The sequence below is a fragment of the Oreochromis aureus genome, linkage group 12 (genome assembly GCF_013358895.1).
Source record: "Oreochromis aureus strain Israel breed Guangdong linkage group 12, ZZ_aureus, whole genome shotgun sequence".
NCBI lineage: Eukaryota > Metazoa > Chordata > Actinopteri > Cichliformes > Cichlidae > Oreochromis > Oreochromis aureus.
Window position 1 is genome coordinate 8159982 of NC_052953.1, and position 14492 is coordinate 8174473.

The following is a 14492-nucleotide window of genomic DNA, read 5'->3' on the forward strand; positions in this document are numbered from 1 at the left end:
CTTCTTTTTTTTCTTTTTAACTTTTCACTATTTATGAATCACCCTTTCCTTCAAAATCAGCTGCTTTATAATTTTCGTGTTTAAGCACTCATTGAAAGATTACCTTGCCTGATAAAGACAGGAAAGTCATTTTCACACATGCGGTCTGTCAGAGCTTTATGTAAAAGTGTAGACGTCCAAATGTCTTTACTCCTCTGGCTCCCAGTTGCAAATTTTATGTAATGCGTGATTGATCCCATGAGAGCAAGTAGTTGTCTAGTCAGTGTAATTGTCTCCCCATGAAGCACCCCTGCCTTAACCAAATTGACTATTTTCAGAGAATGCATTTGATGTGAAATTTCTCCTGCTGTGTGCTATTGTAAACCAAAATGTTTAAAGTAGTAAAAAGATTAAGTAGTGTGAAATTTTTCAAAACATTCTTTGAATTTAAATATTACGGTTTTGTCACTTTTTTTTCTTGTTGTTAAGTAAATGAACTTGTGATTTTGCAGATTAAGTAAACTCCAAGTATAACCTCATTTTACTGTACCATTTCTGTTATCTGTCTGCTAGTCCACACTTGTCTCTTAATAATAGATTTTCCTGAGTAGATGTTCTGTTATAATGGAGTAAAGTATGTTTACAGTTCACTTGCGTAAGTTGTGTTATTTAGTTCTTCCTCTTAATAGAATAGCGATGCTGTGATAGCGTGAATGAAGTGGGCTGTTGGGTTAATTACGGTCCCCATGTTAGCACAGTCAGTAATGTACAGAGTGATACTCTGCTCAGTGCTAAAATGACGACCTGTGAAGTGAACCTTAAGCTCCTGTGCTGATGCTTGTCAAGCATGAGTCATCACTTAACATTAAAGTTTCATGCCAGTCAAATGACTAATACATCTTTTTAAATATTAAATTAGGAAGTTAATTAGTTAACATTACTTTTGTCTACCTAAAGCAGTGAAATTGCAATATTACGTTGTTTTAGTGTAAAAAACTAAATAGATAAAAAAGAAAAAGAAAGAAAATAAAGACACACACATGTGTGTATGCGTTGCTGTATTTCTTTATGTAAGTTTTAAATTATTTCCGCCATAAGATTAAATTGATACATTTTTATTGACTTGAGTATATTAATGTTGACTTCCATCCCATTCTAACTCCCAGCTTAGCATGTATGGACACTTTGTTAGAAATGTTAATGCAGCTGCTAGCCCCTTTCCATGAATAGGGATATCCATTTAGCATTCCGATGTGAGGGAAATCTAAATTTGTCATAACATTGCCTCAGGAGGCAGGTGAGGTGACGTGGCAGATAGTTTAATCACATGGACTTTAAATCAGAGTTTGAGTCCCAACTGGGATGACTTATTCTTTTTTTCCCCTCTTTCTTTGCATTTTATTTTACTTTTGCTTTTTCTGCTGCTATTTTGTTAGGTTTTAGTCAATATATTATGACTTGGGTTAAAATGCAGTCTTTCCCAGCATATATAAAGCATATGTTAAAAGCCACATTTCTTCCATCTGCAAAAATTACTCAGTCACTCTGTGTCCTGACCAAGTGTGAGGACGTTATATGTTGGGCTCGAAAAGAGCTTATCACTTTGTAAATACTTAAATTAAACGGTAATGCATGTAGCATAAACACTTGACTTTCAAGTTCATCAACTTGAAAAATTAAAGGCAATCATTTGCTTTAATTTGTCTGAGTTCAGTCATCTTATTTGGGTTTACAGTAATTTGAGAAAGGCGAAAGGAGACAGTGTCCTGATTCTCCTCACATTGTAATGAGTTTATGTGTAGAAACTGCTCAAGCAATCGCAGGTTGGATTCACCAGAAGTAGATTTTCACATGACACCAACAAAAGGTATTTGAAGAATGCTTTTAATTGATATTGAAAAATCTCTGTAAAGATGACAGTGTGCTAATATTTTAAGGGTGTCAAGTCAGATTTCACAGTCAGGTTGGAAACACTGTCAGTCTTTGTTTGAAGATTTTATTTGGCTTTGCCTTTGCATTCGTCTTGCTAGTCCTTTATGTGGTTGTAAAGTTTGTCAAATGCCATTTGAATGATAAGATTTCTTTACAGATTGCACACTGAGGTTGTGTAGCCGAGCTTAAGGAACAAATTTCAATCTTCTTGGTTTAGCTCATATGCCAGCCAGCCTTGCTTGCATGTATCAGATGTAAGTCACAACCATTGCTCGGTCTGCTTGTGTTACAGTTCACTATCAGATAATCAGGCCAAATTACACTAACTGGCTTCCTAAAGTTTTTAGACAACCTGGACACACCTGTTTCTTTTATCACATAAGCATCTGAAAAAGATCAAATAATTCTTTTTTTTTCTGTGTCTTTGCTTTTCAGGATATTCTGCTCCTCTGCTGGGCGTACAAGCCAGAGGAGCGACCCAGCTTCTCCAAGCTGGTAGATTTACTGGAAAAGTTGCCAAAAAGGAACCGCCGCCTTTCCCACCCAGGGCACTTCTGGAAGTCAGCTGAGTATGTCAAATAAGTTAGGGACATAAAACAGCAAACAATCAGCAAGTATAAAAAAGCAGCCGCCATAACTCCACATAAATAACCCACCTCCTTAAAGAATGCACTGAATCCAAAAGCCAGCCCAGTGATGAAAACTGCCCGTGCTGTGTGTATTTTCATGGAATGTTGGCATGTGTGTGTACAGATACGTTGACTGTCCAGTTTCTCAAAGCAGTCGGGACTCATATTTTCTTTGGTTTGATTCACACCATACTGGATATATTTCCTTTATATTTTTTGTCTTTTACTATTGACTTGTTCCCGTCATTATATTTATTTCTTGGCTGTATCTTGCTTGTAATTTCAAACAGATCACGTCATCCTGGACTTTAAAAAAAAAGTTTTGAACAAATGTAGTTTTTTGTGTTTTTTTTCCATGTTTTATTCGCGTTTGTTTTGAATCAGTGTATATGTTGTACATCACATATTGTATATATTCATGACATTGTCTTGCCATTCCTTATGTCTGTCAAGTGTGTAGACCATTTTGTCAGTGTTACCTCATTGTCTCATGTGTGGATGTCCAGGATTCATCTTTGTCTCAAATGTTTTGTCTAACTGAAAATGCCCTTTTATTTACACCGTACCATTTGAATGTGAAGAAGCCAGCATCCCTGTTTGTGTGGGGATGTATTGGCCCTGTTCTTTGATGGGAGACTGTTCTCTGATCAGCCTGTGCTTTGAATATTGCCTGTGAACATAAGCTAGATGTTTGAACAATAACAGCCTTTGGGTAAAAAAAGAAAAAGAAAAAAAAAAAAGCCACCGGTCAGACCAGGAATCCCCTACTTGACGATGTTCTGTGAAATTGCTGACACTTGAAATGTAGTGTTCGTCAGCTGAACTAATTACCTTTCGGTAGTGCTATCACTGAGCCCCCCCCAAACCATTCCCCAGTTCCCATAAATCATTGTATATTATTTTTCTTTAAATAGATAATGGCAGATAACAGTATAATATAGATCTAAAGCTTGTTACAGTGTAGTCGATACAGTAATTTTAAGTTATTTTAAACGTTGTAGACCCTAATCACAAAGTTTTACAAGTTACACATTAGTTTTCACAATATGTGTATCCAATGGAAAAGGTTTAAAAAGCTTAAAATCCCCATCTCTGCACTGAAGTGACTGTTGGACATGGATTGAGAAGATGTGGCTTCGGAATAGCAAAATAAAGTTAAAAAAAGGTTAGAAAGTTTCTTAAAAGCAGTGTTGCAGTCAGTTTGACACTGAACGCTTCAAAGAAATTCTTCCTAATCTTGAATATTTATCGATACCACTCACTCTGCACTGTTCTTGGATGGCAGGTTTTAAGATCTGCTCTTCCAAGCTGAATAAATAATCTTGTAATCAGCTGTGTGTTCAAAATGAATTTTACAGGCAGCTTGACTGCTTTCATATCTGAGTAGAGATGCATACAAATGATACATTCTTGTAAGGTGTAGGTAATTAAAGCCGGACTTTGCAACTGTTGTTGAGGAGTTATGAGATAATGCTAAAGCTACTTCTTCCAGTATTGCATAAATTGGTAAATGTGCTTTTTGCTAATGTCAGCCACCGTAAGTTATGGTTGCACCACTCTTTGCATCGCAAAAAAATTTCTAATTTGTAAGATTTTAGCTAATTCTCAGCTGGTATACAGAGTCAGTGTGATTTTTTTTAGCTACCTGCTCCTTATGAATATAACTGAATGTGGCATTCCTTGTGAATGCAAGCAGATAAAATGTAATGCTACATAATTTATGCAGCAGGTGGCGTACAACTTCCTCTCTGATGGTGACTTAAAAAAAATATACCTGCCACCAGATGCTATAAAAGTTCTAAAGGATAAGAAAAACTGGAGCAGCAGAACATGAATATATGTCTTTATTTGCTGTGATAATTGGCAAGATTTGATAGTGTTGACTTCTTTGTCAGGTTTATTGTTTAATTAGACATAACAGCTTTTCCATCTGCGTCTACAATGATGGATTTGAATGGGTTATTTTTGACAACAACACTGCTATAAAGCTGACTGTGGAGCACATTTAAAAATAATCTGAAACTTGCAATCATGTGAGTAACTTAAATCTGGCTGAACTTTCCCTTTAACATATCAGGAAAAAAATAAATAAAACATATCAGGATGCTGAAGACCACCCCTGGCCATTTTTCTACTTCATGCTGTATATCAAAATATATTTTAAATGTATGTTATAGAGAACTAGCTAAGTCATATCACCATGAAATTGGAAGCTGTGGCATAATTTGAGCTGTACACTGCTTGATTCTGTCTAGCCACGTTGAATAGATGGAGACAATCCAGTCATGTTAAATAGCCATTTTCACCTCATTATATACACATCTGCCAGTGTTGGAAAATGCATACAAACAATCTGCTGCTGTTTTTGGGAGTCTGTCTGTCTATTTTGGAATTGCTGGGATTCAAATATTGTAAGTGGATCATTTATATTTGTACTGTTTACAACTTTAAAGTGCATGAGATGGACTATCAAAGATTGATTCTTGTTAAGAAAAAAAAAAATCCTTCAATACTATATATAAAAAATATGTGAGCATTTTTCTGATGACCTGTTGTCCATTGAGCAGTTTGATCTCAAATTTTACATCAGGCTTTGCAAAACTTTTCAACAGCTTTGTTCGAGAGAATGATTGTTGCAGTATATTTATAGATTATATAAATGATTATACTAGAATTAAAATTTAAAAAGTTACAACCTGTGCACATGCTAAAGTTGACAACAAACCAACTGGACAACAATCAAAGATATAACATTAGTGCCAAGTGTACATAACAGATTGTAGACAATGTTTTATCGTCACTTGCCGTAATAATAATATTCCTTGTGAATTTTTTGAACTTTTTCTTTTGAATGTATAAATTGTGTTGTGTTTTTTTGTTGCCTTTGTTATCTGTTCATTTTAATTTATTTCCTTCATTTTCCTTCTAATTGCATAAGCATTGATGCTGTGTTGTTTCTTTTCCTTGATTCCGTCCTTGTATTGTAGATGATAGCTCCAAAAAGCTTGTATTTAATGATGCCTTATGGTCCATGGCTTAGTGATGAGTAGATTTTGATCACAAGCTCTTTTATTTGCACTCATCCTTTAAAAAGTGTATGACAATAAAAAGATGTTTTCATTTTGGACGTTTTCTCTTTCTTTTATGACATCTTTTATCTTAGTCGACCCTTATCCATATTTTACGTTGGTTCAATTTTTTAACACATCTTCACAAACAAATGTACTTCCTAAAAATCAGTCATATATAGTAAAAGTAAAATGTAGATTTCAATGATCTGCTCTCAATTTCTAATAAGCTGTCATAATAAAATTGAAATATCTATTTTATATAATTTGCAGGCTTATAAGATGGCTGTTAGGCACATAGAACAGTATCTTTAGTCAATGTGCTGTTTCTGTGGTAGGAAAAATAATAAAGAGATGAAGATAGAATAACAATGAACCATCGCAACTCTTAACATCCTGTTTTTTATTATAAGATGCTGTGCAGTGAGATAATGCCAAAGCACGCAGCAACTCTGCAGGTGCTCACAAGCTAAATGTATTCTCTGTTTGTTGAATATTCCCAGCTGTCCATCCTTTGAAAAAAAAATTAACTGAATCAATCAGCAGCACACAATTGGAGTGAAAACCAATTTAAAGTGATATTCTTTCAAGAAAATCTTGTAAGAATAGGCTAAAACCAACTTCACATCCACAACAAGATTTGTTAAATGAACCATTATTTTAAGAGGTTAAAGACATCAGTTGAAATCTACAGATTTATTTCTACTTTTTCTACCAGTGAACTGTTTCCATGACACCCATAAACTAAGCTTAGCTGGGTCTATCATGTGAAACGCCTCAGCCTGCATGCAGTAAGATAACAACACAATCCTTTGCCTTATTCAGAAAATCAAAAATAAATGGGTAATTCATTAAAAGACCCTTTAAATAATGTACAACCCCAACTCTAAATGAGCTCATATGCTGAGTAAAATATAAATAAAAAGAAACTGCAGTGATTTGCAAATTTCATAAACTCCTATTTTTTCACGATAGAACATAGAAATTTATATCAAATGTTTGAATTGGGGACGTGTATGTTTTAAAGGAAAACATGGGCTCATTTTAAATGTAATTGCAGCAGCACATCTCAAAAAAGCTGGGATTTGGCCATGTTTACGATCGCCTAACAGCCATAAACATCTGGGAACTGAGGAGACTAATTATTGGAATTTTGGGTGAGGAACGCTGTCCTATTCTTGTCTGACATAGGATTCAAGTTATTCAGCAGTCCGAGGTCTTTTTTTGTATTTGTGTTTCATAATGCACCAAATGTTTTCAGTTAGTGAAAGGTGTGTACAGCAGGCAGGCACTAACACACACCAATACCATCAGAGATGCAGACTTTTGAAATGAGTGCTGATAATAAGTCAGATGACCCCTCTTCTCTGCAGTCCAGACGATGCAGTGTCTATGTTTACCAAAATTAATTTCAAATTTTGATTTGTCTGGCCACAGAACAATTTTTCTCTTAGCTGCAATCCATTTTAAACAAGCTTAAATGGCCCAGACAAGATACCAGTGTTGCTGGATGATGTGCACATATGGATTCTTCTGTGCATGATGAAGCTTAACATTTATGGGTGCCATGTCGAACTGTGTTCACAAACAATGTGTTCTAGAAGTGTTCCTGAGCCCATGCAATGATTTTCATGACAGGCTCATGCCTGTTTTTAATGCAGTGAGGAACCAAAACGAAAGAGCATCCGGTATTAATTTGTCCATTGTCCAATGCACACATAGATTTATCCCGATTCTCAGAATCTTTCAATGACATTATGTAATGTAGATGATGATTCACAGTCTTTGCAAGTTTGTGTTGAGGAACAGTTTTCTGAAATTGTTCCAGAATTTGTGGATGCAGTTTTGTTTTGCATTTGTTGCAGATTGTTGAACTTCTGCCTGTTTTTACATCTGAGAAACTTTTCCTCTCGAAGATGGCACATCCATCGCTGTTGCCAATTAACCTTATTAGTTGTAAAATTTTGCTACAGCTGTTTCTTTTTTAGTACCACTTACCTTTCCAGTGCTTTGTTCTCCTATCCTGACTTTTTTGAGATGTGGGGTTGACATGAAATTTAAAATTAGCTAATATTTTTCTTAAAATGGTGCATTTTCTCAGCTGAAATATTTGATGTTTTCTCATAATCTACTGTGAATGAAATATTAGGGTTTTTTGGGAAAGGACTGTAGACTGTATCAGTTTGTCCTTGTCTTTAAGTCTTTTGTCTCCTAAAATGAAAAGAAACGTTTTATTTCAAAGGCTGTAGGAAGGCAATGATGAAAGACCCCATGGGCACTAACATCTGACTTCAACAATTCTTGATGAAGATATCAAGATAATAATCATATAACAATGCGCAAGGTGCAAAAATGGGGTCATTGATATCAATGAACATTTATCTTAACTTTTCACAACTCTATACTTATATACATAAGTATCTGTGATACTTTTTTGTGTACCTTAGCTGGAACCTTATTCATAGCACATTTTAGACAAACATAAGGAAACCAAGGATATTGAATATATCAACTTTAAATACGTCAGAATTACTTTGAACATGTATCGTGGCATTCACGTCAGTGAAGCTGTTCCAATAGTACAAAAATTCTTTCATTTATTTCCAGTCTTTCGTGCACAAACTGGCATACTGATGATAGTGTGTGCATGTGTGTGCAAGTATCTGTGTCATACAGTGTCAGACCTGTGACTCACTGGTTGAATAGACAGAATGAGTTAGTGAGGGCATGGAGCAGAAAAATGAAATGATAGATAGGTGGACAACCAGCCCTCCTCTTCTACCTCCAACATTAAAGTCCAGCCTCAGTCACCGAAGTGTAAAAAATCCACATCACCCAATCTCGGGAAGGCCTGAAGCCCACCAGAGCGTGAATGTTTGGTTTCTGTCGACATTCTTAAATGTGTTAAAACCTGATAAGGTTCAGTGCATTTCTTGTTATAGTATATACTGACGTAAGAAGCAAAAATAAAAACATCAGGGATTCACAAGGTCATTAAATTACATATATTACTTTGCTGTTATTATTGTGGATAATCCACTTGATGCTATCATGATAAAATCCTAATTAAAACAAACAAACAAATAAATAAATAATAATATAGCTCCTTAACAAAACCCAAAGGAACAATGGATTTGCAGGTTTAACAGCTTTCTAAAGTGATACCCAAGTTCTTGTAAATACTAGGTTGTAATTCTTTCTGCGCTCAACATTTCATAACTAAGATTAAAAAAATTTGGTTTAAAAAAGTTATTGTCAAGACTGTATAAAAGCAAGTGGACGTTTTTATATTAAAATAATTGATGCAAGAATTTAATTAAATTAGGAAATTATTCATTATTAATGAAAAAATCACATTCCTGTTATAAATGTAAAGTTATTTCATTTACAAAAAATGTTTTTCTGGCGTTTGCATTGGGTTGATACCTTTGTTCATGTCTTTGTAATATTTTGTCCATCATCTTCATTTTTTATTTATTCCATTTTGAGATCGTTGTAATTTCAGAGCTAATCATGAGGAAAATATACTGTAAGAGCAACACGGCTGCAGGTAATAAAACTAAAATAAACTTTCCGTATACTGTTCTTATAATAAAATAACTGAATATTGATTGATTCATGGCAGCACAAAACAGGAACCGTGCACTATAATAAAGGGAATGGAAAATTATACACTATATTCTCAGCAGAATTTCAATGAAGTTTAATTGCAGAGTGATTTAGAGGGTGTAACCAAAGATGTATTATGAGAATTGAATGTGTTTCAAAATGACACAAAAATCATTGCAAAGGTAGTTGCTCTTTTGGTGTACAAGCTAAAACAATTTTTCTCCCCAAATGATTGGCTATCATAGAAGGATACAGAAAACTGGATTTCTTCTGTATTAACCCATACCACAAAGTTATTTGCAAAATGTGTTTATTTATATTTAGCCCCAAGAACAATTTCTCCATAACCTCAACCAACATGCCATTCTATAGTCACATATGGTATCCACCCCAAACTCTTCCTATTCAGTCATTAAAAATGGGTGGGTGGGGGGGGGGGGGGGTGTTGCCACTGAAATTGATCCAGCCACCAGTTCTGTTGCACCTAAACGTGCAAACATAGCTGCGTCAAAGCTTATTTGTCATGTAATGTTCTTCTTGGCACTTCATCGGCTTAATGATGCTAATTATGCCAACTCTGTGCTCACCTTTGCAAATATAATATAGGTCTACAAAAACACACAGCATAAATATTTTGAAAATAGCAAATTTAGATTAGCTCTGTCACATAGCCTCCAAGGACTGCGGGGCTCTCTTTATTCATTTAAAGACACCCACATGGTTTATTATGCTGGAGATGTATTTCATTAGATCAGGGGTTTGGAAGTCAAACAGAAAGAGAGAGCAAGAGTGAGAGAGAAAGAGAGCAGAAGAGCTACAAAGTGTGCCATATAATGGGGATGTCCTAAAGGTTTAGCTTGCCTGAGCCAAACGTCGTGCCAGTTAGAAAATACTCATTAAGCCTTGAAGCTAAAAAAACAAAACAAAACGTGCTGGCAACACCTGTGTGTAAGCACTAAATCCCATTCAAAAGTAGGACTCATTCAGTAGCTAAATACACTTAAAACTTCTATCATAAATATTCCCGTCAAATGAGGTGAAAATGTCTAAATAATTACAACCAGCAGGGTAGTCTGTGTGACATGTTTGGGGAAGAAGTTTTTGGTGGTCAAACTGTGGTAATTTCACATCATGCTCAAGAGCCTGAGAGTGGTTCACTGCCTGACATCCACTTGGCAAACCCACACTAGTTGAACTGTAGATCCCAAAAATAAATCTTACATAATCCAAGAGGATGGAGGATGTGACCCTGTCTTCCCCTCCAGCAGGCCCTATGCTGGCCCATCTGGCTGATAATGTGGAACAACAGTGCCACTCACTCTCACTAAGATCCATTGTCACTTTCATGGACGCAAAGTTTGGATGTCTTATCTGCACAACATATAGAAATAACTGCTATAAATCTGCTATAAATCTGAAGGCACAAACCTTCGCATCTTGACAGTGCATCAAGATCTGAAGTCTTAAACCAATTCTGAAAAGTGTCAGTATGTGACAATTTGAAAGAGACTGTTTGGAATACAGTTCTAGGATGTGTTTAATTTGATTTCCATGTGTTCTGCATTGTTAGATGACAGCAGTTAGACATCTAACAGTGTGGATTCCTGCGGTGCTGTGTGTTAAGACGGAGAATTTAATCTTGTTTTTGTTTTCCTTCCCCTTCCTGCTCCAGGCTGTAATGGAGGCATCGATGGGACAGTGTCTTTGTGTGAAGCTCGTCCTCAGCTCTGCTCACATCTGCTCCACCGCCTGCCTGCCCTGCCACCCACCTTCCCACCCTCTCTTGTCCCACCTTGCTTCCACAACCCCCACCTTTCCTGCTCCTTCTTCTTGCTCCAGCTCTTACACGTTCCCCCTCATGCCTGAATGGACCCTTTAGCGGTCAGTATTGGCCCACTTTGCCAGAGTGGGTGACAAAACACACCGCAGACTTTCAAACAGAGAGGCCTTTCTCCGCTCTATGCCTGAAGCCCTTCCCTAAAACACCCTGTGTCTTTCTGTTGAACACTTTCAACAATCCATGCACCACCATTCATGCTACGTTGCAACTCATTTTCAGCTGCAAGTATGTTCTCCAGTATCATGACTGTGCAACATATCTTTCTTAGCTTTTTAAGCTTTGCTCTTGGGGGACATTTTCACAGCAGCTCGCTACAAAATTGTTAACTGCAACATTTCATTTTGCAAGTTGTTTTTTGTTGTTGTTGTTTGTTTTGTTTTGATATTTCTGACACTTTAAACTGATTTGTAAATCATTTTTGAAGACCCTACATCTCCATAATATTTACTAATGGTACTTGCTAATGAAAATTTGTCACTATGTATTTGGAATATTTAAAAAATCCAAAATCTAATGCTTCTTAGGGGTTTAACTGGAAAAAGCTGTATGAGTGTTTTGTTCAACTCCAAAAGAATCATAAACCTTAAATCCCCCATTGTTTTTATAGTTCGTCTCCATCAGTGGGGCTTTAAAAAACTGTGCTTAAAAGTATCTATTTAATAACCTAACCCTACCCAACTTATCTATAATTTCCACTGCACCACTTCATTTTTTTCTGAATTTCTGTGCTTGTAACCAGTCGCACACTTAAACTAACAAACTTGGCCTCTAGAAATACCAATAACATGTTTCAAATTTGCCACAAAAAATGTATTTCTATAAAACATACTGAGAACGATGAAATAGAACGTCTTAAATATAGTGCAGCGAATGAATAGCTCAGATGTAGTATGACACAAAGCTTCAGTCAGTGTTTAAAGAAAAAGATCGCCGTTTTGTTTTAATTTAAGGGCAAAATGTCTTAAAACACCAACGTAAGGTCTGATCTTATTTAACCAAACATGCTGTCGCTGCTAAAATACAGACGTAAATGCCTGCCTTTGGCATCACAATTGCAATATAAATTATAGAACAAAACCCACCATCAACCCCAGCCACCTACAGCACTTGCAGATTATGCCAGTACATACATGTAGCACTACTACAAAATGTAGTGTCTTATACACTTGACATTGCCTGTACACAGGCTTCAAGAAAGGCAGCGATCAAGTTTCATAAGTTCCCATATATAAAATTTCTCAGAGGCTGGGTTGATGTGATTCTTAACATCAAACATCTGAACATTCTGCACACAACTGCATTTACCCACAAACTACAACTCGTGGCCACTAAGCAGCTGTATCTGTGCAGTTCGGAGGTCAAGTGCCTTTTTCAAGGACATCTCAGCAGCAGGGGTCAGGAAAGCAAAAAGGTGACTCTGTTTTGTCACTCATATTGTCCCAGTTGATTTTCAGCATTTTTATCTGAATCCAAATGTGAGAACTTTACTGGCTGTACAAACCAGAAATCATCACATCAGACAGTTTCTCTTCTTGCACAGAGAAATTACAGATTGAAAGAAACCTTTGCATTTCAAAATCTAATCCAAGATTTTCAACTTTACCAGGCAAGTTTGAACAAGTCACTGCTTTTGAAAAAAAAAAAAATGGAGAGGTGCAGTGCTGGTGGAGGGAATCAAACCTTCCAATGAGAGCATCTCAGTTTAATTGATTCCATTACATGGTCTACTAACTTAGAAATCGACACACCCATTTGTCTGGAGTGACAAATTAATCTCTTCCAAGTGAGTGAAGAAGAATGGAATGAATTCCAAAAATTCCATACCCACGAGACGAATGTTAAAATACCTCTGCTGATATTCACATCCAGTGAAATGAATGTGAGTTTTTGTTCTACAATATTAGAATCTGTGAGTGATGAGAAATGTTTTTTTGAAGCTGTGTACATGCTATGTGAGCAAATTACAGAGACAAAAAATGTGCTATTTGGACAGAATATTTATATTTGTGTTTATGAAAGACAAGACAATATTTGAAACTCTTTCCCCACACATGCAGGTGTCTAATGACCTCACAGCTATGCAATGAAAGCAATGGACATAAATAATCATCGGTGACAGTTTTGTGTTTTGTATTTATTCAGCAGTCAGAGTCATCTTTTGTCTTTGAGTACACCTGTAACATTTACATAGAACTGATGGATAGTGTCTCTTTTTTCATAGTGCAGAAAATTGGAGACATATCTTCAAAGGATGATGTTTTGCTAATTAAGATGGAGCTTTCAGTGACCTCCCCGTGCACTCTTTAGTGAGAACACTTAAAGCCACATCCACCATAAGCTTCACTACTAGAAACATATAAGTGTCTACAGAGGCTGCCTGCAGAATACTTTTAAGGATTGGCGCTGTACTGCTCAATTCATGGCCACAACATAGCTAAATATGGCATAGTACTCTATGTTCCCTTTGCAAAGAATTCAAATGTAAACATGTCCGTCCTTGGACAAAATGAATTAGAATTGTTCTGCCTGAATTGCTTTGCAGTTGTTTGTTTGAATGGCTACTTTTATATGCACACAATAATGCCATTATTACCAATAATGTGAGCAAAGCATGAGCCTGATTAAGCCTTTGACGTGGTTTCATACTGTGACAGCACCCCCACTCCTCCCCAATTAATGAAATCTTTTTTGTGATTGATGTATTATGTTTGTGTGTGGTGTGTGTGCATTTGTGTCAAAGTGAAATGATGGCTGAATATAAAAGGGGAAAGTTTTTTTTGTTGGTTTGTTTTTTTTTCTTTTCAGTATGCTCCACTAAAAAGCTTGAGGCAGTGGCAACCAAGAGACATAGACAAGATCTTATGTTATGTGCATCCTGCCTGGAGCTGTACTGCCTTAGTTTTACACCTGGAATAGGATCTCTTAAAGAAATGACAACTTTTCTGTTCCACGTGTGTTCTGGCATTAAAGGATGTATATGGTGAGTCTATTTTTCTAACGATCAACAAATTCCAAGAAATAAAAAACTTGTTAGTTCAAGTCTCACTTCCCTATCTTGTGGTAATAGTTTTATTTAATAATCCAAGATTTTAAAAAAGACCAATTTATATACTTTACATTTTTCATGTAAAAATCTCCACCATGTCTTTGGTATTAATTTAAATCGTGAAGCGAACATCAGCCACACTAGGGAGAAGTCTGAAAGTCCTAGCTGGGGGAAGCTGATTTAGCACAGTGCTTTTCAGACAATGAAGTATTCTGCATCCTGTGTGAGTGTACACAATGTGGTCAGAGGACAACCACCATTAGACCTATTTCTCAGCAGTTCCTCTTAATCTTCCTACATGCACTTGGCTAATAGGGCCCCGTGGAGATCAAACACTGTGGCAGGGCTTCAAAAAATGATTCACAGAAGAAGAAAGGCAGCACCAGACT

General features: G+C 36.2%; 1 protein-coding gene across 2 annotated transcripts in view; it reads left to right on the plus strand.

Moving 5' to 3' along the window:
• Window positions 1-5590, plus strand: part of ksr2 (kinase suppressor of ras 2) — a 112105-nt gene extending 106515 nt beyond the window's left edge. For both annotated transcript variants that reach the window (XM_039620449.1, XM_039620450.1), the window contains one exon: window positions 2347-5590. In XM_039620449.1, coding sequence (XP_039476383.1) covers window positions 2347-2493 — 147 coding nt within the window. In that variant the 3' untranslated portion in view covers window positions 2494-5590. The remainder of the gene's footprint in view (window positions 1-2346) is intronic.
• Window positions 5591-14492: the final 8902 nt, after the last annotated feature.